Source organism: Dipodomys spectabilis, unplaced genomic scaffold (genome assembly GCF_019054845.1).
Source record: "Dipodomys spectabilis isolate Male_0828 unplaced genomic scaffold, ASM1905484v1 ptg000107l, whole genome shotgun sequence".
Lineage (NCBI taxonomy): Eukaryota > Metazoa > Chordata > Mammalia > Rodentia > Heteromyidae > Dipodomys > Dipodomys spectabilis.
This window is the reverse complement of record NW_024870784.1, coordinates 4,939,540-4,966,158: the sequence shown is the minus strand read 5'-3', so window position 1 is coordinate 4,966,158 and position 26,619 is coordinate 4,939,540. Positions and strand designations below refer to the sequence as shown.

The 26,619-nt window shown below is 46.8% G+C and overlaps 1 protein-coding gene across 2 annotated transcripts in view; it reads right to left on the bottom strand.

Annotated features, from left to right (window-relative positions):
• Positions 1–7,471: 7,471 nt before the first annotated feature.
• Kcnj15 (potassium inwardly rectifying channel subfamily J member 15) overlaps positions 7,472–26,619 on the bottom strand; it is a 42,344-nt gene continuing 23,196 nt past the window's right edge. The window contains exons 1-4 of one of the 2 annotated variants that reach the window (XM_042687204.1): positions 24,586–24,592; positions 23,669–23,673; positions 14,700–14,703; positions 7,472–11,067 (exon numbers count right to left, since the gene is read on the bottom strand). In XM_042687204.1, the coding sequence (XP_042543138.1) occupies positions 9,920–11,053 (1,134 nt within the window). In that variant the 5' untranslated portion in view covers positions 11,054–11,067; positions 14,700–14,703; positions 23,669–23,673; positions 24,586–24,592 and the 3' untranslated portion in view covers positions 7,472–9,919. Of the gene's footprint in view, positions 11,068–14,699; positions 14,704–23,668; positions 23,674–24,585; positions 24,593–26,619 lie in introns of those variants that run through there. The other variant, XM_042687203.1, reaches the window with a different exon arrangement.

The following is a 26,619-nucleotide window of genomic DNA, read 5'->3' as shown; positions in this document are numbered from 1 at the left end:
TCATGTGTGGCTCTAAGTACACATTTTATTTCAAATATTTATTTTCTTAGTTCTAAAATTTCAATTTGATTCTCTTATAGATGTTGTCTTGCTGGTGAAATTTCTTCATTACATTTTTATTCTGTCACTGTACTTTTATATATCATAGCTTTCCTTATTTTCTTCCTTGTTTCCTCTCTTGTCTGTTTGTCTGTCTCTGTCTGTCTGTCTGTCTTCTCCTTTCCTTTCCTTTGGGGGATTAACCCAGAGCCTCACATGTATCAGGCAAACCATCACTGAGTTGTCTTCCCATGCCATCAGTCAGAGCTTGAATAGCTGTTTTGACATCTTTGTGTAATAATTTCAGCATCCAGACCAGTCCCACTGTGGCCTCTGTTAATTTACTTTTCTCTTAAGGGCAGCTTACTGTAGCTCTTTGTCTCATTTAATTTTGGATTATATCTCAAACCTTGTCAAAGACCTATTGTACAAATTCTCAGTTCTGTTCTCTCGTTGTACTGCGCACACGTGAATATCCCCAGCTTTGTATGGATTTAGCTGTAGTAGCCTGAGAATGGCTACTCTGGGAGGGGTATGGAGAATGATTGAAAGGGGGGGAAGACTAGAAGGCAGAGTAGAGAGTGTAAAGGACCCTGGCTCATCTTTAACAAATCAGAACAGCACAGAAGGATGAGAGTGACCTGAACTATGGGAGCTTGGACTAAAATGGAGGAGAAGACCCTGGCTTGACAGGAAGTCCGTGGGGACGGTGGACAGAGTTTACACGGCGTTGGAACCTGTGGCCGGGGAGCAGGAGGAAACGAGGTGGAGACTGTCAGGTTTCAAGCACTGGAGGAGAGATTTAGGAGGGAGCACACTATTGTCCAGCATTGTCCTCCGAGCGGTGAGATGCCACGTGAGGCAGCATAAAGCAAACACGAGGACCCAGCGGTCACACTGTAGCGTGTAATGCCCGCAGCGCTGCATGGGGGCGATGGCACGGAAGCTCACCAGTGGCAGACTGCACCATTAGGAAATGCATCAGGAGATCAAATGTTTCCAAGGCTCTCAGGCTGTTGGGAAACCGTCAGGAACTTTGAGACAGCAGTTGGGAGGGGAAGCCCAGTGTATGATTAACTCAGAAGGGGTACAACTAGCCTCTCACTATTTGAGAACAGGATTTGAAAAGCCTTGCTGAGCACATCATGGTGGGGAACAAGCAAGGGGTAGAAGAAGCTTCTCACTGCTCAGCAGGAAGCAAGAAAAGAAAGGGAAGGAAAACGAGGAAAGGGCTCAGTCCCACTATTTTCAGTGTCCTCTTTCCAGAGAGCCTCCTGAAGGTCCCACCCTGGGCCAATCAAACCATGGTGCAATGCCTGCTGCGGTTAGCTTGTTCTGTCTGTCCTGCAGGACTTGACAGCACAGCGCTGGTACAGTAACAGAGGTGAGGCGTTCCAATCCTCCAGGGAGGACCCTCTCCTGGGACAGTGCCCTTGCTCTGTGGAGCAGGAGGCTGAGTGGAGACAGATGGATGACCTTGGGAGAGAGAAGCAGGTCATAGGTTGAATCCAGATTTGTTGGAGTCCTAACCCTTGGACCCCACAAAGTGACCTCATTGGAAAATACAATGTTTACAAAGGTGAGCAAGTTGAAATCCGAGCCATCAGGTCGGGTCACAACAAAACACAACTGCCATCTTTACAAAGGGAGACAGGCACCAGTGGTTCACACCTGTAATCCTAGCTACTCAGGAGCCTGAGATCTGAGGATTGAGGTTCAAAGCTCACCTGGGCAGAAAAGTCTGTGAGACTCTATCTCCACTTAACCATAAAAAGCTAGAAGAAGAGCTGTGGCTCAAGTGGTAGAGTGCTAACCATGAGTGCAAAAGCTCAGGGACAGTGCCCAGGCCTAGAGTTCAAGCCCTAGGACGGGAAGAAAATAACAAGGAGGACAGACACATACAGAGAGAGGAGAGATGATAGGAAAGCACACAAGAAAATTACCACCACGTTATGAAGCTCCCACAGCCTAAGGGACTTGTAGGGCTGTGAGAAGCTAGGGAACCCAGAGGATCCCTCTCCGGCATAATTCTGATGATGCCTTGTTGTAACTGCTCACCTCTAGAAATGTATAATAAATAAATGCACAACACATTTCCGTGGTTCTGAACTACCAAGCTTGTGGTAAGTTTGTTATGAAAACCAACTGGGGAAAAATATGTATGATATGGCTGTTTCAAGAATTTGCTTTTAGGGGCTTGGAATGTGGCCTAGTGGTGGAGCGCTTGCCTAGCATGCATGAAGCCCTGGGTTTGATGCCTCAGTACCACATACACAGAAAAGGCCAGAAGTGGTACTGTGGTTCAAGTGGTTAGAGCACTAGTCTTGAGCAAAAGAAGCTCAGGGGCAGTGCCCAGCCCTGAGTTCAAGCCGCAAGACAGGCAAAAAAAAAAAAAAAGGAATCTGTTTTTAATCTTCTTAGAACAATGTCTGCCTCCTAATCAATATTTACATATTCTAAGGAAAGGACCTATTTTGGAAATCAAGTAATTGATAAAATGCCCCGTTTCCCTGGGTAAACATTAAGTGGAATCAGGAATAACTTAGCCTGAACTACTCTCTGGTGAAACACACCCTGAGCCCAGGGTGCTATCCTTGCCCGGCCTCTAAACTTCAACCTGGGATGCTCCAACCGCAGCTCCGCTCTCCATCTCTGATGCTGTGCTTCAGCTATTGGCTCCTCACCAAATCTATACGTTTCTAGGTCCAACTCCCTACAAACCCTTCTTTCCAAAAAGCAAGCAAAACCCCACCACCAGAAACAACAACAACAACAAACCACTTAAGACGTGGTTTTAATAATTATTGTGGTTACTGTGACTGGAAACAATTAGTTCAAAGGCGCGTGTAGTTAAACTTCCTGACCCAGAGTCCTGCCCCCCAGCCCTCCCCAGCTCTATCATTCCAGTGGATGAAGAGAAATTCAGGGACCATAAAATCAGCTTTATTGCATTAGCTCTTGTTTCACAGGTTATAGTGATTCTATAGATGGAGAAAGAGAAAGGAAATAGGGATACATACGAAAATACAAAGGGGTTTGATGAATAGAGGTAATCTTGCCTAGGAAGTTAAGTACGTATTAAAACCCACAGCCATGGTATTTCCCATCTCAGTGGTGACAGAGACAGAGCCATGTAAGGTCAGTCAGTGTAAGGCTTCCAACACACACCAGCCTTCAGAAACACTAGGCACAATTCTGCCAAATCAAAACCAATGCTAGTTAAAAACAAAAACAAAAAAACCCCAAAAACCCAAGGCCAATAGGGCTGCTCATTGGAGAGATCAGGCAAGTAGCAAGAGAGGAAAAAAGGTATGATTGGGATTTGGGTAGCCATATCCTCAGGGATTCCGAGAACTAAGCTTATAAAATCTGAATCTGTTTGGGATTTCCATCCTTGTGATGAAGTGGGATCTTGGAGTGGATCCTTCTGGATTGGAGAGTCTGTTCATCAAAGAACTCTTTTTTATCTGAACAATTCCATGACACCCTACAGAAATAACTCCTCAAAAAATAGATGCCTCTTGGCTGTCATCCCGCCTCCCTCCACTGCTTAATCCTGTGTCAGCTGACAGACTCAGCTTCCTTTTGTGAGCTGGAGTTTGTTTTTGTAGAAAAGCCCCCGACACAGTCATGCTTCCTGTAATGATGTGGTTTAAGGCAACATCCCTGTTCCTCCCGCAGGCCCTCGGATGGGAGACAATCCTTCCTTCAATCTGCACGCCACTCACCTCTTTGGGAACTCTTCACTTTTCCATAACATTTTTATATTGGTTATAACAGTACTAGAAATAATAAGCCAAGAGGTCAAATAATTATTTGGGCTTCTAATATTTTTAAGAGAATAGGTCGATATAACCTATTGTAGTCATTCTCTTGGGGTTTAATTTTGAGTGTGTTCAACCATATATATATATGTATATGTATATATATTCATTTATTTAACTTGAATGTTTTTGAGGAGTAAAATGAGCTATCCCAAGGGGTGGGGAAGTGTGGATTCTAGATACTAGATTTGAATCAAGATAAAGTTACAGTGAAGCACTATATCATTTTGTGTGCTGCTAAACAATGGAAACTTGGGAGATGAAGTTAGACATCTCGGGTACCCAATTATTTTGATTCTGTTTCTCCAGTGCTAGAGAGGAATCCGAAGCCAAATTCTACCATGAAGAGTGGCCTCTAGGCTTTTGCCTATCCCAGTGGATGGTGACGTTAGGTCCATGGTCAGGCAGGTCTTCCCCCTCTAGTCTAATCTACTCTGAGAGTACATAGCTCTATGCTGAGCAAGAGAGGCACAGGTGGGACCCAGCGCTCTGTTGGACATTACTTTTGCTGGCTATGCAAATACGTTTTTGGATTACCCCCTATATTTTCTGCTACTAGTTGTATGAACACTGTCACCTCAAAGTACATGTTCATGCTCCTTTAGAACGAGCATCGCTTGAGAGTAGATGAATCCTTCCCAGAGGTCTTTCAGATTGGACAAGTAACTACACAGGCTCGTGGCTCCACCTGAAGACCCTTTGAATTGCCCAGCAGTTGCGTGGTGTATTGCAGACAGTGGACAGCAGGGCACAGACGGTATCCTAACAACGTCCACACGGGGCACAGGATAAAAGCAGCACACACACAACCTGCCCCGTAGCTATGGTATTGCTGGAGTTCCTCAGGCTGCAGTTTCACTGTCTGGAAGGCTAGATCCTTTGTTGATATATGTGAAATCGCTGGGTGTTGTTCTGCGGTGCTGGGAATGCAACCCAAGGCTTCAGGCAAGAGCAACGAGAACTCTACCACAAGCTGCATCCCCAGCTCCAGGGCTGACCTTCAAGCCTGTATCAGGTATGCCCTCTGACTTTTGAAATCGGTTGTTGTATTAGGAATGAACAATTAACTCCAGTTAGCCACCTTTTCTTGGTCTTCTGCTTTTACACAACCCCTATATAGTAACTAAAAGAGAGTCAATCATCAATGCTTGACTGTCGCGACCACCTCGACCAGCAAGGAAGACGCGACCCGGGAGTCTTCTCAATGCGGTTTATTCAGGAACCTTATCTACAAGCTTCCCTCCCGCTGGCTTCTTCCCGCTTCTCCTCCCCCCCCCCCCCCCCCCCCCCCGCCCCCGCACTCCAGTTATAAGCCTCCTGGATGGCCAATCCTGAAGCGCTACGTGGCATATACCGATAGGGCTGCAAACACGGAAGCAAACTAGGAGCCAAGTCATAGCCATATAAGGAGTTGTTTTTCTTACAGAGAGCACTCGTCACCGGGAAGACGGAAGGCGGGAGCCAGCCCATCTTTGGTCGCAGCCATGCGGCCGCGCCATTTTTGCGGCCGTGCCGTCTTTGGTCGCGGCTCCCGCAGCTCTCCACACTTGACTATCTAAATGTCTGCGATTTTTAATCGGGATTGATTCTTTTGTTGTTGTTGTTCATGAAATATCTGACTGGGTAGAAGGATGAGCTGGTATGGACAGAGGGTCAAGTAGGTAGGGTGATGAAGGACTCAGAGGATGAAGTAAAGTAACTGAAACTTCATTTTGCCTCACTGGGTTTTGCTGTTGTTGATGTTTTGTTTTGTTTTTGTTTTGCTGGTCCTGGAGCTCGATTCCGGGTCTGGGCGCTGGCCCTGAGCCTCTCTGTGCTCCAGGCTAACACTCCTCTACCACTCGAGCCACAGTCCTTCCAGCTTTTTCTGAGTAGTTTCTTAGAGATAAGAGTCTCACAGACTTTCCTGCCTGGGCTGGCTTCGAACTGTGATCCTCAGATCTCAGCCTCCTAAGTAGCTAGGATACCAGGCATGAGCCACTGGTTCCTGGTTTGTTTTTTTTTTTTAATTATCTAGCGGAAAACCTTTAGAAAAATGTTAGACTTAATCCATGAATGTTTCTTAAAAAGCTAGGAAAAATTTTCTCCCAGGAAGCCAGAGGAATAAAGTAGTAGCTTGTAATGAAGAGTGATTGATAATCCCTACAAAATTCCACTAAAAATCTAGCTAATTTCCACTAAAAATTCAACTTATAGGCTATTTATATTTCTTATATTTTCCCCCTGCCTTTCTTATTGTGAAGACAGGACTGTGTCAAGATTTCCTTAGAAAGTAAATAAACAAAACAACAATAAAAGCAGAGTTATTGTCAAACACCAGTGCCTCAGGAAATTAAACTCCTTTGGTCTTTTAACTTCTGATAAAGTTTTCATCATATCATCTCGCTTGAGTTTTAAGTCTGGGGACTTTGGTATCTCTCATCAGTCACATTTATTCTGAGAACAGAAAACCACTCACTGCTGCCCACTGGCCTGAAGATATCTAGCAAGATACTCTGATTAAAGATGAACTCAAGTTCACAGAAGGCAAAGCTCACGTAGCTGATCCTCAGCAGTGAAATGTTACGCTGCAGAATTTCAAGTGTAAATCTTCCCAGGGGAAGAAAATGAAGTGCATCTTAGATAGATTCAGAACCAAATAATCGGATGCTGGATTGAAAGTGCACACTACAGAATACAGAAACCCAGACTTGAAATGCTGGCATCTTTAATAAAGCTATGATAAAAATAACTCCCACTTCAAACTAGTTATTTTAAGTTTTGCACAGGCAAAGAAAAGTCTAGCAAGAATGATGATCATGAGTGACCGTGTCCTTGTTGTACCTTGTGGTCAAATGTCTGGACCTTGGATTGCAGTGAGGGCAGACAGAATCCAGACCTAAGGCAACCTTTTAGTCTCCTCTCCTCTCTTTTTCTTTTCTCATCTTCTTCTCTTCTCCTCCCTGTCCCTCTCTCCCCCTGCTACTGTTTCCATAATGGAGTAGAACTGCCACTCTAAAGATACATCTTAATTTATATTTCAGCAATATTAAAATATTAAAATCACAATCAAGACTAACAATTTAATTCAAAGAAAGAAATGAAACAAAGTACTTAAATATTTGATCCACGATCCAATAATATTTTTCACCATTATTCGGTTACTTTAGATTTCTAGAAGCTCTCTGTTACAATTTACCCACGAGCAAAAGGGATTGACCATGCACCGCTCCCCTCCACCCTGACCCCATAATAACTGCTCACTGTGAAGTTAAGCTAGCGCATCTCTGCTGGGCCATCTGGGGCCTTGGCTGCGGCGCCATGTTGGTGTTGCCATTTTATTATTCATCTGCTATACTTGACTCTGTGGTTTTCCATATCCAGCCCAGTATTTTCTCACACTCTCACAGAGAAGGCCTAAGGCCCTAGAAATGTTTCCAAATGCAGATGCTCAACTGGGCATGGTAGTAGGCACAGTAGAACTTTCCTCTCAGCACTCAGGAGGCTAAGGAAGGAAGATCTTAGTTGGAGGCCAGCCTGAGCTAACTAGATAGACCTTATCTCAAACAAACAAACAAACAAAAACCCAGACAAACAAACAAAAAGCAATGCTTTTTGGACAAAATAGATACTTCATTAGTTCGTTTACTTCTTAGTTGGATATTTAGCGTAAGTCTGTTTCAATCATGAGACTGTTAGACATAATCATGTTAACATAATCATGAGATGATGTTTTGTACACGGTATTAATAGTTAAGTGGGTCTGGAACAAACCAGCCACAACTTTAGAAGTACTTGTTGACTATTACATTGTAATAGCTTGTGTGGACTTCCACCTGTGTTGGCTTTTAAGACACTGCATATTTTGTCATGTGTGGCAGATTAAACAAGTCAAGCCCTTCAGATCTGTCTGCAAATGCATCCTGTGTGCAAATGAAAGCAAATGCATAAAGTTCTCTAAATGTTACTTTCATATCCAATATTCATGAGCAAGATTCCTAACTTGATCACATTTAAATCAACATTGATCTAAATACTGCATAATGAATAATGCAACAGAGAGAATGTAAACATGTCCCTGACATTAGTTTTTGGTCACTGATGCCACAGCATACCACAGCATACAATGGACTCAACAATCAACAAGTACAGTGACAAAAGGGCTAATGTCTGACCACACTAATGCAGATACCTACTTACATTTGAACTTAGGCAATATTTTTTAAAAGAAGAATGATAAAGTAAAACTGCCACAAAATTATCAACAGAAAAATAAAAAACAAAAACAAAGAAAACGTTCATATTTGGGTTGAGATTTTCCTTTAAGCCTTTACAAACTTTATTTCCATTATATTTACACTAGCATTAGATTAGTTGAGTTCTAAGCCAGAACTCTATTTCCCTGCTTTGTGATCAATGAAGGGACATTGGTGAATGTGGTAAATCATCGAGATATGGCTACGTGTGCTATAAGGCAGATCATCATTGTGAACACAGTTGATTTTCCCTTGCTTTTTCAAGTCTCAGTGCTCAGGGTCTTACAGAGCGGAATGATGTGTCTAATTGTGGAGGGAGCCTTGGACATTGGATTCCCAATGTCTTTCATGGATATTTCCCATAATTGTGTGTAGAGACTGGAGCACTCAATGCATGTGTCTGAGTGTCTAGGGGGCCACTCACAAGTGTAATGTGTGTGTGTGTGTGTGTCTGTGTGTGTGTGTGTGTGCACTGCCTATGTGCATGCATGGTCACCTTCTACTTGAGCGAGGGCAGAATCTGGATTTGAATAAAACGAGTATTACAACACCTTTGACACACTTAGCTAACTCAAGCTCACTTAGTCTCTTCCCCCAAAGAAGTTTGGGGCTCTAGACTCCTAGATTTTGCCAGAGGCCAAACTCCACCTCCATAACACTGAGTTGTATGAGATGTATTTAAATACTGAAGACGTTCTTTACATGTTATGAAATGATTGACTTTGGTCCAAGATCAAGGATCACCTTGCAGAGTTCCTTACCCTTGGCTTCTCTTCTTCCTCCTGCCCTGCCCAGCCTCACACTGCAGCATTCAAGCAGATTTCCACACATCCCTTAAACCTTTGTTTAATCATCAAGCCAGGTAGGTGCAGGTGTGGCATGACAGAGCTCTATTTGTGCTTGGAATTCTATGCAGTTCCTTCCTGGGAAAAGGCAGACATCTTTGTGAACAGGGAAGAATTAAAAGAGCTGGAAGAAATATTGGCCAGGCAACCAAGAAGGGAAAGTCATGGGCAGTGAGCATGGGACCCTGAAGACACTTCAGCTGTCTACACATCGCCATGATCTTCCAAGGTGCAGATGTTGGGTCTGTGAGGTGGGATGAGACCTGCTGAACAATGTCCCCAGCCAGCTCCCGGAAAGGCCCTCACTCCCGCATCCCACAGCCAGTGGAAGCCGCTAGAACGCTGGAGTAGTGCCAGGATTTGGAGCCATCACCCTGCCGCTCCCAGGTCCATGTTTCACGCCATACGATTTGTCTATGGAAGAAAGGCGATGGGAATGACCATAGGTTGTCAAGGCTCAGTGCCCCTGCCCGGCTCTTCTCGGGAATGACTAGCTACAATGATAAGTGTCGTTACGTGTAACATCTTCTCTGCCTGAATCACAAGAATATGTCTGAAAGCCTTGCTCCAAATGAAAACCGAGACACACGGCCATCATCAGACATGAACACCTTTGATACCTGGGTCAAATAAATACTTTCTTGTAGAAAATACTTCCTTGCATAGAAATGCATTTCTTCTCGATTTCAGCACAGCTCCGTATCTGTCTACCCAGCAGGACATCATTTTCCTCATCCTACAACCGCTGCCTTGACTTGCAGCTCCACTTTCAAAAATGGGGAATTTTAAGAGTTCTTTGAAGGAAGCCCCTCAAATACGCAAAAGCCAAGTCAGCCCCCGGATCGCTGTGTCCAGGCTTCAGTTTTATACGCATGCAGCCACGTGTTTTTCATGCTCACCACAGCCATGGTGTTGGATGGTAACCTGACGTGGCCCAGCCGTACAGCAAGCCGAGGTGCACCCCACACCCCCGAAGTCACACATTGCTTTGCTGCAACAAAAGCGTTCGCAGTTCGCGGTCCCGCTGGTCCTCCTGCCTGTATTTCTCTTCGAGTTTCTGCTTCTCCGCATCTGCACAGTAAAAGGTGCAATCTGGGCTCTTCCGGATCTGCTCGAACTGACTGAAGTCGGCCACGTACTTGCCATTTTTGGAGAGAGAAACCACGGGTACGAATTCGAAGCCCCAGTAGATTTCTTCCGGGATGTACGACGTGCGGCTCTGGCAGACGGCGCTGGTGGACTCGACGGTGGCATTGAGGAGGACCACCAGCTCGAATTCCTTCTCCTTTAGGTTTTGGGGTGTCAGGTCCCTCAGGGGGCTGCTCTCATCCAGCACGTGGTAGAAGGTCATGGGCAGGATGAGGAACGGGCTCTCGGAAGAGGAGTCCACGTGGAACTTGACGGAGGCTTGGTTGAGGAGAATGCGCTCGCCCTCCTTGGTGACGTGGGTCTGGAGGAGCTTGCCTGACAGCTGGCACTGGATCAGAAGGCTCTTCCTCATGTTGGCCACCTGGATCACCAAGCACAGCTTGCCGTTCTGCTTGGTGATGACCGCACAGTGGCTGAACTTGATGGTCTCCGCCCGCTTCTTGGGTCTGGCGATTTTGGCCAGGAAGGTGCCGGTGATGAAGATTTCAATCAGGGTGGTGATGACCAGCTGGGCCACCAACAGGAAGATGGCGTGGGGGCACTCCTCGGTGATGGAGCGGACCCCATAGCCGATGGTTGTCTGGGATTCCAGGGAGAAGAGGAAGGCCCCCGTGAGTGAGTCTACCTTCATGATGCAGGGGGTGTGGTTAGAAACGGGCTCGCTGGGCTCCAGATCCCCGTGGATGAACGCAATGGCGTAGTAGATCACCCCGAAGAGGAACCAGGTCATCACGAACGTGGCGGCGAACAGAGTGAGCTTGTACCTCCACTTCATGTCGATCACTGTGGTCCACAGGTCCTGCAGGTACAGCAAGTAGATGCCGTCCACCTTGTCGATTCTCACGTTGCTATGCCCACTCTTGGACATCACTCGGGGTCTCTGGGCCTTGAGCCCAGGGCCAGCCGGGTGCTTCATGAGAGGGGTGCTGGACATGCTCATGTGAATGGCGTCCATTGTCATGTTCTTGAGACCACCTAAGGAGAGAGCCAGGAAGGACGCGGCGTTAGTGTCATGTGTGGACAGCCAGCAGGAAAACAAGAGAGGGACGGTCCTGTGAAGCAAATCTGAATGGATAGTGGTCCCTGGGGATCTGACAGGGACTGGCCAGTTCCAGGGCCTTCTGTGGACACAAAACTGTGCAATGCACTAAGATCTTCTATACAGTGGTGCAGCATTTGCACATGAGCTAAATACATCCCTCCCTGTACCTTAGACCATCTCTCGCTGGCTTCTGTCACTTAGGACAGAGTGAACCGTTGATTGTACTATTTGGTGTAGGGACCAAAGATAAGGAAAACATCTTCATGTGTTCAGTGCAGGTGCAAGTTCTCCCCTCATGCTTTGAATCCATCACTGTTTGAATACAAAGATAGTTGGCCTGAAAATACAGAGGCCAACTACACATGGCCAGAAAGCAGAACTGTGAAGGTAGGTCTTGCTGATGTGTACCTGCAGAAGTCAGAGGGGAGAAATAAGGAGCATGGGCTGGGAAAAAACCAAACCAAACCAAAACAGTCTCTGTGATCACTGAGCTGTGTGATCTACCACAGGCTACTTAACCTCTCTGGATCTTAGCTCCTCAGTCTTTAAATTGAGAATGTCTCACTTCTCAGAGTTTCCTTGATGGCTAAGAGTTAAAATGCCTCTGCAGAGCCTTTTACACACACACACACACACACACACACACACACACACACACACACACACCTAACCATGTATACCGTTATGCAAATATCTCACAAATGCTATTCATATTTTATTTATATTCAGCTATTATAATTTCCCACTACAGAAACTTTTAAAAAATATATCTGCGACCAAGCAGCTCAGGTCCAAAGCTGACATAATTAAGACCTACCATCCACAAGACAGTTCTTAGATAGCAATGGAGGATGTTAGTATAAATCTTCGAAGTTCAATAGAATGAGTAAAGTTTTAGGACTGCCATTTGCATCATATTCTCTCTAACCATTTACTTTTTGCTCCAATCGAATGCATAATTTAGTGTCTATGACCTCTCTTCATTCCTGAGGACAGCGGGGAAAAATTCAATTATCAAACCACCCAAACCACACTGAGAGCATGGAATTAAGCTTCCTTAATGGCTTGACTGCCCCACTGGTTATTCCTAGGAAATTGCTACCAATGCCACTTCAGGTGTGACATTTAGCGCTTCCACAAACATCCTCTGTAGATGAGGGGAGAAGTCATACAAGGGAGGTTTATCTGAGAGAGCAAATGGAAAGGCCAGCAAGGAAGGACAGGCATCTAACACTGAGCAATGAAAACTTACCAAGCAATCGCACTGGGTTCTTGCTCAGCCCAGGAGGCCACAGCCAGAACAAGCTGCCTGGGACCCCCGACCCCCCACACCCAGCCTGACCCAGCGCCCGCCTGGTGATGGAGGCGGATGCCCTGCATTCCTCGCAAGAGGTGTTGGGGGTGATGATGGAGGATGCTCGCCTGGCCGGCATGGTTTTTATTTTCTCAGCTCACTGGTATTGGAAGACTTTTAAAAAAGTGAATACACAGTGATTTATGATTCACATAATCATCTTTTCTGTTTCAGGGGCATTATGTCAATAAAGCTTTGGAGCAAATCCTCTAGCCAGCTCCCTTCAAGGGAGCGACACTGAGAACCCGTTCGAGGCGTTGGGCGCGCGGGCGCGGCCACGTCACCAAGGAACTGCTCCCTGCAAGGGACTCTTCTCTTTTTTCTTGGAAAGACTTTTTTTTTTTTTAAATTTTCATCCTAAGGAAGGGTTGTGTGTTTCTCAGAAGTTCTTGGACTTCTAGAAGTTCGTCCCTGGAGGAGACGGCGGGGTGGAGCAGGGGGCAGCACTCGGCCGTGCTGCGGGGGCTGCTTCTCGGCATGGGGAGGCGGAGGGCAGCCGTAGCGAAGGGAAGACCATGCCAGGCTGGCTCCCCCAGCGCCCAGACAGGCTGTCAACGCGAGCTCCGCCAAAGACACATGGAGCTACAGTACAAGTCACCATCTGTACGTTATTTATTTTTCTAAAAAAAAAAAAAAACCAACATGCCAGGGGAAGTAGATGTGATAAACCACTGCGGTACAAACAAACCGCAGGGTTCAGGCGTGATGATACTCAAACGCCTCCCCCACCCCTCACCGTCCCCAGGTCCGTCCTCTGCAGAGTCTGGAAACCTGGGCCTCTGTTCTAAGAAGTCACCCTCTCCTTCCAGTCAGGCGTGGGACAAGCTGCCTGCTCAACTCTCTGCTGACTTCTGACTGGCCGCAGACCCCAGCTCGGGGCGAGGGTGTGGGGCCACACCAGGGTTGGGTGACACAAGTCACCCAATGACATCGACAGCTCTGCATGAGACAGCAGGTGTCCGCCAGCCCCTCCGGCCTCCTCTTCCCCGTGGCCTCAGAACCCTTTACTACCTGGTCACTCACCCGAGGGCAGGGACAGGAGTCTTCCTCAGTGCAGGGGGGGGGGGGATCACGTCCTGGCTCTGCTTCACCCACCTGGCTACCCCAGGACTCTGCTCCTGCCTGGAGGAGCGCGACGCGTGCTGCTCACAGGTGGCGTGAGCACCCTCGGCACCGGCCCCTGGCGGTTCCCTAAGGGCTAAGGCGGTGGCATTTACCTTTGGCCTGGCCATCTGGCACGGTGCCCAGAGCAGGAGAACGGCTCAGTGTGTCCAAGAATGAAACCGAAGCCACCAGCATGGCCCTCACCAAGAATCCAGCCCCTGGAGGGAGCTCACTGGCAAAAGCCTGGCGGGGGGTGGGGGGAGGGAAGGTGAACACGTCCCACAGAGGCCAGGCGGTTTCAATGAACTGAGCTGCACAGGAGGCCGGAAGGGGAAGCGCAGAGGACGTAAACAGTGAGCATCGGAAGCGAAGGGTCCAGAATAGTTCTACCGCCTGTGGAAATGCTTGGCTCCTGTTGAGTCATCGCACGGCGTGGAGAAGGCTGTGGGACCCGGCCCCTGACAGACACACGCCTGCTGCACAGGGCACACACCGAGTCCTCGCAGCCGGGCAGGGACCCCACTGGCTCCCTCCACCTGAAGAGGCTGTGGGTGCTAGATACTGGCTCATGTCAACACCCACAAAACCTCCAAGTGTCAGGTCGCCTGGTCTAAATGCAAGAGGCGCTTTGGCATGACATTCTTCTAAGATACTTCTCTGTGTGTGTAATTTATCAATTTTCTGTTACTTATCGATCTATTATCTATCCACCTCTATCATCTATAAACTTGCCTTTTTATCTATGATAAATCAAATATCTATCACCTATCTATCTATCTATCTATCTATCTATCTATCTATCTATCTATCTATCTATCTATCTATCTTCTAGCTATGTATCTATCATCTATCTATCTATGTGTTTGGAAGAATCTATCATCTATCCAGCTATTTATCTATCATCTTTCTCTATCATATATCACTTATCAGTGATTTATTGCCACACTGTCTCGATTCAAGTCCAAATATACTCCATATCTTGGGGCTCTATCATATTTTCAGGGTAATCGCTACTGCAGAGTTAACATATTCCTAGTGATAAAGGGGGAGCCGCCCCGACTCTCTGGCCGTCAGCCCAGTCCCCACTGCTATATCAAAGCCAGGAACCTGCCTGCCATCCCTCGCTTTATTCGTCTGTTTCACTGGTTTTTACATCCATTCTGTGAATTCACAGTGATCTTAGTGCACCATACTGTATTCTTCAGCAGTCTTTTTTGAAGAAGGCTTGGTTTTTGTTGATCAACACTCCAATTTTATATATCATCATGTTACTGCTTTCGATTTTTTTTTCCCCAACGAACCTACAGTCCTGATGGCTTACTGTCTAAAAGTTAAAGACGGGAAAGTTAACCTCTTCTCATTTTGTCTCTTCTAAATTCTCCAGATAAGCAGTATTCCATAGGATCCACACGCAGTTTTCTTTAGTTGCTGGAATGAATATTCAGTTCTCCAGTTTGGGTAATGTTGTTTTCCATTCTGGGTTGCGATTGTAATTCTCAGAATGGCAATATCTTCACCAAAGCTTTGAACCGGCTAAGGCAAGGTCAGTAGGACCCTGGCCTACTTTCAAGCCAGTAAATGATGCATGTGTGGAGTGGCTTAGCACCTATGCATTGGTTTTCTGGAGATAATGGAAAGAAAACACACATCTTTTAACTGGGACTAAGACTATGCACATTGCATAGGGCTCTAGTCTACTTGGAGGTTGGTGGAAGAGCTGCATGAAAGGTGTTGGAGAGGAAACAATGAGAATGGGGAAATGGAAAAGGCATTCCCTTCGTCCCCATCATATTCTGTCAAGGAGAGAGGCTGTCCTAAGAGTTGAATTGAGGATCAAGCAAACCAAACACAGCATGACGGCTGGACAGAGGAGCTCAGGATCTGCCGGGCAGGACACTGGCAAGGTCTGGGGCTTCTCATTCATCCTGTTGTCCCAGGTGGAGTGGGAGGCATTTCCAGTTGACACTGTTACGTCTACGCTGAGTCCATGGCATCGATGCTGATCTGTGGTCCCGTTCCCTCTCTTCCCCTCCAAATCCTGAAGTCAGGCTATTGCTCAGGCCTCATGACACCTGCCACCACCTGCAGGAATATGAGCTGCATGCCTGGATGTCTCCTACTGATATCCAAGGCCAGTCATAGTGCCTGAACTCAAGGCCTGGGCGCTGTCCCTGAGCTCTTTTGCTCAAGGCTAGCACTCTACCACTTTGAGCCAGAGCACCACTTCAGGTTTATGAGTGGTTAACTGGAGCTAAGAGTCTCACAGTGACTTTTCTTCCCCAGCTAGCTTTGAACTGAGATCATCAGATCTCAGCCTCCTGAGTAACTAGGATTACAGGCATGAGTCATAGTGCCCAGTGGATTATTTTTAAAAGCAGGGTTAAAATCTGATGATAACTATAATATCTATTATTTAAATTTCATATAAAGAGGTTATGGAATGTATAAATACCAGGGCTTGTCAAATGTACACTAACTAAAGGAAGATATAAGTATATTTGATGTCAAATATATATAATAAATACATATTATATATCATATTATCTATAATAATATATAATAAATAATTCTAGCTAAATTTAAGCACAGAGAAATCTGAAATTGCCACAATAATGGCTGATTTCTTTTGGGAGGGGTAGTTCTGGATTTTGAACCGAGGGCCACATTTATGCTTGCTAGGTAAGTGGCCAGTGATCTACCACTTGAACTATATCCTCTAGGATTGTCCTGTTTTCTGTTTTTTCCAGATAGGGTCTCGTCCTGTTTGCACGAACCAGCTTTGGGGTGTGATCTTCCTACCTACAGCTGGTAATGGGAGTGTGTGCCTTCAGGTCTGGCTTGTTCTTTGACATAGAATCTTGCTGACATTTTGCCTGGGGCCGACCATAAATCATGAGCCTCCAACTTCTGCCTCCCAAGTGGTTGGTTCGGATGGTGGGCATAAATCATACCATAGCAGGTTTTCAATTGCTTTTTTGCTAATTAATACCTGTTTATATCTCCCCTCCCCCAGACACACTAAATCTCAAAAATAGGGTGTTAAAGGAATGCTTTTTTTTTTAAAGGAGGAAAAATCAGTTTAAGAATGAGTATTTTCCTTCTGGTTAGCACAACCTAGAGACCTTAGAACTCTGTTGGAAGTTTCCAATTTGTCCTTCCCAGGAGCATTTCCTTCTGTGCTCTGTGGTGACATTTTCATTTACAGAAACTGATCAGGGTGGGGACGGGGAGGCCGTAGCTGCCCAGAGTGGAGTTTTTCAACCAGGTCTCAAATGACCTCATTCCTTGCGTTCTCAAAGGGGGCAGCCAGGCATGAAGGAAGGAGACGTGAATCAAACAGTAACCTGGCTGCACCAGACTAAAATGAGGATGTGCAGGATCTGACTTCCAAGCGCTGAGAAAACAGAACTTCCTGTTTGTAAGAAAAGTTCCTTTAAAAGCTTCTCATACACCGAATGGCTCTGACACATGGCTTTTCTGATGATCTCTTTTTGTCTCTAAACCTGATGTTACCAGGGTGGGATTTCACTTTAAGTAGACACAGGCTTAAATATTAAATCGATGAAAATGCTTGACAAGGATTCGTTTGGGGTTCACTGAGCTCAGAAGATTTACAAGTAATTGGAAATGAAACCAGTGGGGCTTAGCTCTCCTTCTTTGGACCCTGTGACTCTTGTCATACAAACACAGGCACCAGGACCTTTGCTTTCGGCCATGTGACAGATTTCTCCCCTGCTCTTAATCTCAGTCCATAATCTGCTTTAAAGGCTTGTCTGGCAGTTCCAACGCCTTTGCTTGACTTCACCAGTGCCAACTGGAAACACAAATGGCTTTGTCCAGCTAGACTCAGATGTGGACAGTTCCCTCAGGAGGGACTGAGGTGGCCCTAACTCTGAGAACATTGCAAGGGTAGTTCTTCGGTTATTATCTCTTGGGGGAAATTGCACTTACCTTCTGCCTACTCACTTTACCCCTCAGGCTCTGAGGACTGAGGAGGGCTAGAAGAAGGGCAGCCCTCTGGGAGCTGTGGAAATGCCCGTGGTCATCCATGAGAATCATATGAAAGATATGCAAGTCAAGATGGTATCAAGAAGTAATTTGCAAAATCACTTCCTGTCTCCCAATGCCCTGTGTCTGGAAGATCTGAGCCTGGAACCTTGTAGGTGGAACCGTGGCAGACTTTGGTTGCTGGAGTTCACTTTGTGTGGTTCCTGGTGATTCTCTGCAGCTCTGTGCTGGGTCCCGGTGTAAAAGATCCTTCCCTGTGCGTGTCCCTGGGTGGGAGTGTTTGTACTTCCTGTGTGGAGGTGACCACGTGACTTTCTCTGCCCAATCCAGGGTGACCAGCAGTGGCACACTGTACCTAAGCTGAAGCTCAGGATTCATCCTTAGGGCTGCCGAGTGCTTCCAATTCAAGAGAGTAAGAGGCAGAGATTCCTGGCACTAGGCTGCAACAGAGCCACAGCTGAGAAAGGATCCTTGTTGCCGTGAGTCACAGAGTTCTGGGGTTGTAACTGAGGCAAAACCGAGCAGAAGATTCTGGCCACCAGCAGGTCTCCTCACCTCACCCCATCTTGGATTATACATGCTTGTATCTGTATTGTACTGCATGCATTTAAAGATATTGAGACGCGTGCCTGAAGCGTACATCAAGTCCTCTAGTCTGCCTACGTAAACTCTACGTGTCAGTCAGGCTATGATCAGACACCGACCGGAGTAAGACTCCAACAGGAGGAGAGATCTGCCGGTCCCCAGCGACAACATACAAAAGTGACTGATTCTTCTCATCTTGTGACCTCCTTCCAAGTCAGTACTCAGATGCAGCAATACACGATGCCTAATTCAAGAACATTCAAGAAGTGTTCTGTCATTCTAATCTTCTTTGGGCAAGAAGGCCCGGCTTTTAGACCTATGGACTCCAAGATCATCACCATCGTAGTCACACAGGCTATCCTGGGACTCCTGCCTCCACTTCATCCATCGCTTTCCTCCCTGAGGAGACAGCTTCAAGGGATCATGCACTCTCCAAAACAATGACACATTGGGTTTTTGTTTTTTTTTTTAAATCGAATCCTTCCCTTACTGTCTGAAAAAGACCTTTTTCTAGTTTATAAACAAGGAGCGCTCATAAAGGCAATGAATAAATGAGCAAGCCAGCTCTGTCTGCCTCTCCCTGCACTCTTGTCGGCACCACATCACAACTCGCTCGGTGCATTCTCGCCTTTCTCGGTGCCCTGAGCTGAGGCGTGGCACACTGCCCACAATAACCAGCTGTGACTGCTTAATTGCCTACGGGATGGCAGGCCTTTTATAGAGCATTCTATATTAATTTAATCATCGCTTCAATTCTGAGACAGGAACAACTGCCATTCCCATATTCCAGATAAGAATCCTGTGATCTGGACAGGTGTGTCTGACGGGGTGGTCCTGCCTGTGACCTCTAACCCCCCTTCTCTTACTTCAGCCGGGTGGTGTGTGTGTGTGTGTGTGTGTGTGTGTGTGTGTGTGTGTGTGTGTGTGTGTGTGTGTGCGCGCGCAGAATCATGTAGAGGGCTGGATAAGAAGGAAAATCACCCACTATCATCCAGTGTCCAGTTCAGCAGCATCGAGGAGAACCAGGGGGCCACAGATTTAAATTCCCAGGTGGTGCTCCTGTGTGAGTCCTGAGAACACACCCTCTCTGTGACCCTCTCACTAAATGAGGCACAGAGAAGATGGAGAAAATGGACAAGGACCTGACACAGGCCGGGGTTAAAGGCACCCCTGTGGTAGCTGCCGCATGGGACTGGCAGTTTTCTCAGCAACATTCCTCAAGAAGAGAAGCTCACATATATTGTTTTGGGGCTCAAAGCAAAACCGGAAGCTGTGTCCCTGTTCCTTGGATGATGGGTCTAATCTAGAGTTGTGTCTTCCAGGTGCCGGTTGGGCCTGGAGAGCACTGCCTGGGGTGGGGGTGGGGGGGTGGAGTGGGAGTAGGGGGGGCGGGGCTTGGGTCCCAGGGCTGGGGCCTCAGGGTGCATGCTCACAAGCAGGATAGGACAAGCACAATCAAGAGATTTGTTTTTCATCCACTAGTTCTAGAAAGTTTTGCCTACTAATCCTCTGAGGGCCACGCTGACTCCCCTCACCCATTGGAGGTTCCCATTACACACCTGCACAGCACAGAGATCACCACAAGTCCGACACACCTATGTGATATATATAGCGACACTTGGCCTTAATGCAACATTCTGAATTTTTTTCTTTTTTTGGTCAGTTGTGGGTCTTGAACTCTGGGCCTGGGCGCTTTCCTTCAGCTCTTCAGCTCGAGGCTAGTGCTCTACCACTTGAGCCACAGTGCCATTTCCACAGGAAATTGTTTAAATGTTGCTTCTAGGGCTTAAACTCCCTGAGTGCTGTCTCTGAGCTTCTTTGGCTCAAGGCTGGCACTCTGCCACTGGATCCACAGCTCTACTTCCAGCTTTTTTAATTGTTTATTGTAGATAAGAGTCTCATGGACTTTCCTGTCTAGGCTGGCTGCAATACTTAGCTCTCGGCATCCTGTGTGGCTAGGATTACAGGTGTGAGCCACCAGCCTCTGGCAGCATCTGGAAGTGTTTTAAGAAGTGCTGATCTGGTCTAAAATCTACACTTCCCACCATAGGAGGAAGAGGACCTCAAAGGATGAGGTTTACTGAGCCAGTAACAGGTTTATAGCTGGAAACGGCTTCTGTGATTCTGAATCTTCTTAGTGGACACACGTTGCTTCTTTTGTTGTTGTGAGATCTTGATGCCAGAGGTCCACCTCAGTGGCTCCTAAAGACAGATTTGAGGAGTGGCCCCTCTTCTATAGCACCAGCCTGGCTTAGGAAAGCTCCTTAGAAATGCAGATTCTCAGGCCCACACATGAGGGCCTGAGACAGAATGTGTCTCCGAGAACTTGTGTGTTGAGGAGAATTTAATATCCCACAGGATTATGTGGCCGGAGTTTGCCATGGGCTCAGTGAACTAGAGGTCTTTTACCCTATCCAGCATTAGAAGAGCAATGAGGATTGCTTTAGAGATGAATCCCACATTTTACATTACATGTGAGCATCTAATGATCCAATTTACTTCTGCAATCAACCAGTTAGCCTTTTCCCTATGTTTCCATTCCATTATTATTGTTTCAAATTCCATAAGTACTGAGAAAATAGCTCTTTCCATCCCTCAATGTGGTTTGCATAGCTACACCCTTACTCCTCGATTCAGATTGGTTTTTTTTTTCATTCCATACAGCATCGACCTTTCTCAGCAAAGACAAATTTAAACACATATGAAGTTCAACAGGAGACTGATTTTTCCATTTTCCATGGCAAAAAAAAATCTGAGCACTGGAATAAGTAAGAGGTATCATTTGCTGAGCATTTTTGTAAAGACAGTTTAATTTCAGGTCCTTTATTTGGGACAGGACTGCCTAAACCAAATAAAACATTATACATCTGTCTGTTGTTACGAGTGACCAACTTCAGCTGAACATTATTACTTAATAACAGCTAACTTTCCTATAGTGTAAGAATACACAGCAGCTAAGGGAAGATGGAAATTTCCTTTGGTTTACCACCCTTAGTCTCTCCTGCTCCAACATGCGAGGAACTTGGGTAATAAGCATTTTCTCCCCTTTAATCACAGCATGGCTTGGACGTGCATTGTTATGAGATGATTGGTAAAACAGGAAAATTTATGTCTGGAGGGAAAAAAAAAACACACAGAAAACAAGACGGCTAGTGTTGTGTTAGCTCCCTCCAAAACATACTGGCCTAACCGTTCCCTTCAGGGAATACATTTCCACAACTCAGCCGGAGTCTCGCTTTCTATTCTTGTCTGGATAATTCATACCCACAGAAAAAGGTGGCTCAGCCCAGTGCCATTTGGTAAAGCAAGAGGGAATGAATGTAGAGCATTTGACTTTGTGTGGCTGTAACGTGCTGGAGCAAGTCAGAGAGAAGAGAAGGAGATGGTGTTTGCAGACAGTCCTTGCAGGGAAAATAGGTGTATTTTCTTTAGTGTATTTTCTTTCCTAAAACTTCAGAACGAGCGTAGTCAGAGCATGACAAGAAGAGAGAGAGGCAAGCAAGCAAGAATGACTGTTTTCACTAAGGAAAGATGGGCATTTTCGCCGATGCCGGTCTTCTTGGGGCTAGGGAAGTTGTGTGATAGATTTTTTCCCCTACATAAATCTCTCTCACATTGAAGCCAGCACCTTTCCTCACTCACATGAGCCTTCCCTAAGTTTACATCCCCTCTTCTCCCCGTCTCCCTCAGTGAGATGCGGGTGTGCAATCACAGGAAGCACATCAAATCCATAGGTACCAATTTCTAGCCAGCTTGATTTCCCAGTTTCATGGTATTTCTACTTTTGCTTAAAAATGGATTTAGTACTCCTACTCCACAGCACCGAGCTGGTGACTAACATACTTTCCTGGGATACATACACCTGTGGCCAGGAGTGGAATTCTCCTTGTTGATTTCCATGGTCACTTTTATCCTCATAGGAAGCTTATTCCAGGCAAAGGAAATTAGGGCTGTGGCCTGATTTGGAATCAAGCTCCTTCACAACAGGACCAGTGTCCAAAAGTTTCCCAGCCTCGTCTCACTGTCAGCCTCAATTCTGCCTACACGCCTCTGATAGAGAAACTGGATCCGGCGGCCTCCCAGGAGAGCACGGGCCACTAGAATGCTTGCACCGCGGTCAATTGGCTTTAAGGACTGGTAACATTTCTGAGCTGTTTGCTTGTCCTAACATTGAAAACATATACGCTTGTGATCACTGAGTGATAATAAGACATTTTCAGATTTCAAAATACCTTCACATTCAATCAAAATCTTAGAGCTCTGGCAGCTAGCTGATCTCCATCAGTAAACAGTACAAGCAAACATGGCAGAGGCATCTGGGCTTCATTAGCTGACGGACTTATTGGCCCAATTTGGGTGCCATTAGACCTGCCAGGTGGGATTCAGAATGTCTAGTGTCCCATTCAGTAATGCTAGATACCTAAGCTGAAAATCATTTGCCATTTCCCTGGGTGCAGAGATATATGTGTACCTCCTCTGTCTTTCTCAATGCACCACATGGAGAGTTTTAGAAAGAGAGACAGAGCAGTGCTATGTTTTTATTTGCTCAATCTGTTCCAGAATAGTTCAAAGGCCATACACACGAGGCTTTAACCCAGAGAGAGTATTTTAGGAGACCTCCTAAGAGGAGGAACACCCCGAACAAATCCAGCCACTGTGGGATGGGGAGCAACTTTTTCCTGTATGGTTCTGGGCATGTGCGTGCGGGTTGGGAAAGCTAATAAGCTACTTTCCTTTGTCTTCTTCCTCTTTCTTTTTAAGATTTTGGTTCAGGGCTTCTCATCCATTATTTTTTTTTTTACATTATCCCTTTAAAATGGACTAGTGGGATACATGGCCGACATCTTAGAATGAAGTGTTGAGATTTATTTTTTAACGTCCAGATTCCTGCAGCACCAGTTAATAATCATTGTTGCCATATCGAAAAAGCAGTGCTGGTATTTCTAGTGGTTAAATCAAACCTCTCTTGTGTAGTGGGGCGAGTGAGTAGAGATGTCCTCTGGAGAGCTCTGAGAACCAGTGTAGGGCTGGTGCTCCTGCGGGGCCACGATGTCAAACCCAGAGCCGGGCTGGTGCGGCCAGGGCTCCCCCACACGGGAAGGGAGGAGAAGGCTGAAGCTTTAGTTAAAGGTAATCAAGAAGCAACGATTCCCTTTTCACCCCATGCAATGCCAGGGCTCCTTTTACCTCCCCCAGGCTCCTTGCATATGGATCTAAACTCAGTCGTGGACTCTAACTGCAATGATTCTGAGAAGGTCACAGAAAGCAGGCTGCCCTTCCCAATCCTTCCCGTCTGACTTTCCCCAGTGACACAGCTAGGCCTCACCATACTGTCGCTTGTACAGAAATAACACGGACCATTAACCATTAGACCGCCATTAACCCCCTCTGATGAGTTCACTGCGCATTCAGTTCTACTGATCACTTTCTAAAGCATGCTTGCATGCAGCCTTGGCATTTCAGCACTGTACAATAATGTGAACAGGGACTGCAGGGCTGCTGAGCAGCCCTCTGGGGACCCATGCAACACTCTCTACGTTGAGTGGTGCTGGGACCCTCTTACCACACATGGAGAGCAAGGAGGGAATAACAGAACACAGCCGAGGTACGTTGGGAGTCCTCGGTCTGCATGGCCTCATGGAGCTGGCCTTCCTCAGAGTTGTGGAGCTGGGTTTTTATAAAACAACATGAATATACTGCTCGGTCACAGGTAACGAGATCACCACAATTGCATTGCAGCTCCTACCTGGGAAAAGAGTGCTCATCTACATCATCTACAGCTCCTCGTCTAGATAGCATGGACTCACAGCGTCCTCTCCTCCAGAAATGCACTGAGGGCTCCTGCTGCTGACAAGACAGGCCTGAATACATCCAGAGAGAAACCGGCTACCTGTGAGCCGTGTCCAGCCTGGCTGGCACTTGCTTCTGCCTGAGCAGCCAGTGCCCTTGGAATTCTGTATCTGGAAGCTCACAATTCCTTCCAGAAGCTTCTTGGTTCAGTCCCATCTTTCCTCCTCTGTACTTCAAACAAACAAAACCAGGAGATAAAATACTAATGCCACTTCAGGGGCAGTGCAGTAAGAAGATGGACACAGAACCCTGAGCTAACTGTGTGACCTTGGACAACTTTCTTGACTTTTCTGAAACTTGGTGTCTCATCTGCAGAGAAGGGATGGCAGCCTCGTTGTTATACCATGGGGGGTTGTGAGAAGCTGGAATAAAAACCAGCATGGGTACTAGGCACCAGGAGCTCATATCCCTAATCCTAGCTACTGAGGAGGCTGAGATCTGAGGATTGTTGTTTGAAGCCAGTACAGGCAGGAGAGTTTGTGAGAACCTTATCTCCATTTAATCTCCAAAAGCCAGAAATGAAGCTGTGGCTCAAGTAGTAGAGTGCTACCCCTGAGCAAAAAATAGTCTCAGGGACAGGTGCCAGGTTCAAGTATCAGGGTCAGCACAAACCAAAACAGACAGCATGGGAACTCTGCTCATACCACTTATTTTACAATAGTCACCTAGTATCATCACAGGCTTACCGTAAACAAAACCCAGAACTCACCTGATCAAGAAGAAAAGTCACTGACCACAGAGGAGGAACGGAGAGTTCCATTCTGACCCCACCACATTCTCATAAAGCCATAAAACCCTCATCTCTAGTGTTTATAAACACACCATTCAGAGCATATTGAAAGGCTGAAAAGATCTTCCCACATTTACTCCTCTGTGCCACGAATTTATTGTGCCCCTACTATGTGCTAAGTGCTATGTGGGGCGCTTGAGTCAGGCCATGGGTGGGGTCCTGCCTCTCACATGGTGTGGACGTTGGCGAGGAAGAGAGGCCTAGCAGAAACCCTCAGGCAACTGACGGAAAGATACCTGTGGGCAGAACTAGGGAGAAAGCCAAGGCCAAGGGCAGCACAGCTCCTGGGCGTGGGGCGTGTCCCGGTGTGCAGCTCTGGAAGGCTTTGCTGAGGCGTGGCCTTGAGCTGGAGAGGCAGGTGAGTGTCAGGGAGGGGTAGAGGACACCGGGCATTTTCAAAGGCTGGGGGTGGGCATGGAGCGTGGCCCCTTCCAGGAAGTGAGGAAGGCGCCTGGAGGGGGTGTGGAGGTGGGGAGGGGAGGCGCAGGGAGGAGGAGAGGACTGAGCCTCGCCTGGCCAACTGCTCTGGGCTGCTGGGGGCCCCTGGACATGAGCACTGGGCCCCAAGGAGCACAGCTGGAAGGAAGCATACCAGATGCCGAGGGTCTGTGTAGTGGGCACTGTCAGGGAGGGAGGCTGGGATTCCTGAGGTCAGTGCCTGGATGAGGAGGGGGCCAGCAGCCCCAGGGAAGTGGGGAGCTGACCCCCGGCCTACAGGCTGAGCAGGCCCCTCTGACAGGCCAGGTGGGGTGGAGGGGATGGAGTAGGGTCTCAAAGATGACGCCAGAAAATGAGGTGATCTTTTACCTTGTGGCCCTGTGGTTGGCCGGGCAGGTGGACTGAATGTCTGGATATGGTATCACAACAGAGCTCTGTCGGGGGTTTAGGCCGGGCAGTGTGGGGCCCCTGCCCGGGGGCAATAGACCTGACACTCCACCGAGAGGCTGGGCGCCGCCAACGCGGCCATCAGCACTCATCATCCGCAAGAAGACTTGAACCAGGACGGTGGCTGACTTTCCCCCACACAGGAAAGTGGGAGAGAACAGAAGACTAGAAGCACCCAGAGCAAGCCGTGCCGTCAGGCAGAAGAGAAATCATGACAGATAAGACCAACATGGAGTGGTGAGACCAAGAAACAAAAACACCAGGGCCCAACTTACAAGAAAGATCAAGTGAAGAAACAAGTCGGCAGAAATAAACAGCTTCACGCATAGCGTCAGATAGAGTCATTTGACATCATTGATCACGTGTAGTTTTTAACCATTTTCACTCTTTTGGGGAGGGAAAAAGCTACGTAGAATAACTTATAAGAAGCCAGGCACCAGTGGCTCACGCCTAGAATCCTAGATGCTCAGGAGGCTGAGATCTGAGAATTATGCTTCAGAGCTAGCCCAGACATACAAATCAGAGAGATTCATCTCCTTTAACCAGCAAAGCCTAGAGCTAAAAAACGTGTCTCAAGTGGTAGAGCACCAAAAAAGCTGTATCAGAATACAAGGCTCAGAGTTTAAGCCCCAGAACTGGCAACATAAATAAATGTATTTTAAACATGTAAATCGGTGGGATAAATACATAAGAAATAGACCAAAGCACATAGCACATAGAGCTGATCGTCAGTCGAATCCGTCTGTCTGTCTGTCTTTAGGTGATTTAAACAAAAAGCCTCCTAAAAGCAAACTGCAGTTATCTCTTCAAAGGAAAACAAAATTAGAAGGGTTTTCATCCAGACTTTCCATTTTTAGGCAGTTAATCTGAAAATTCAATTTCCCCAGCACAGATCGTTCTCAAACATTC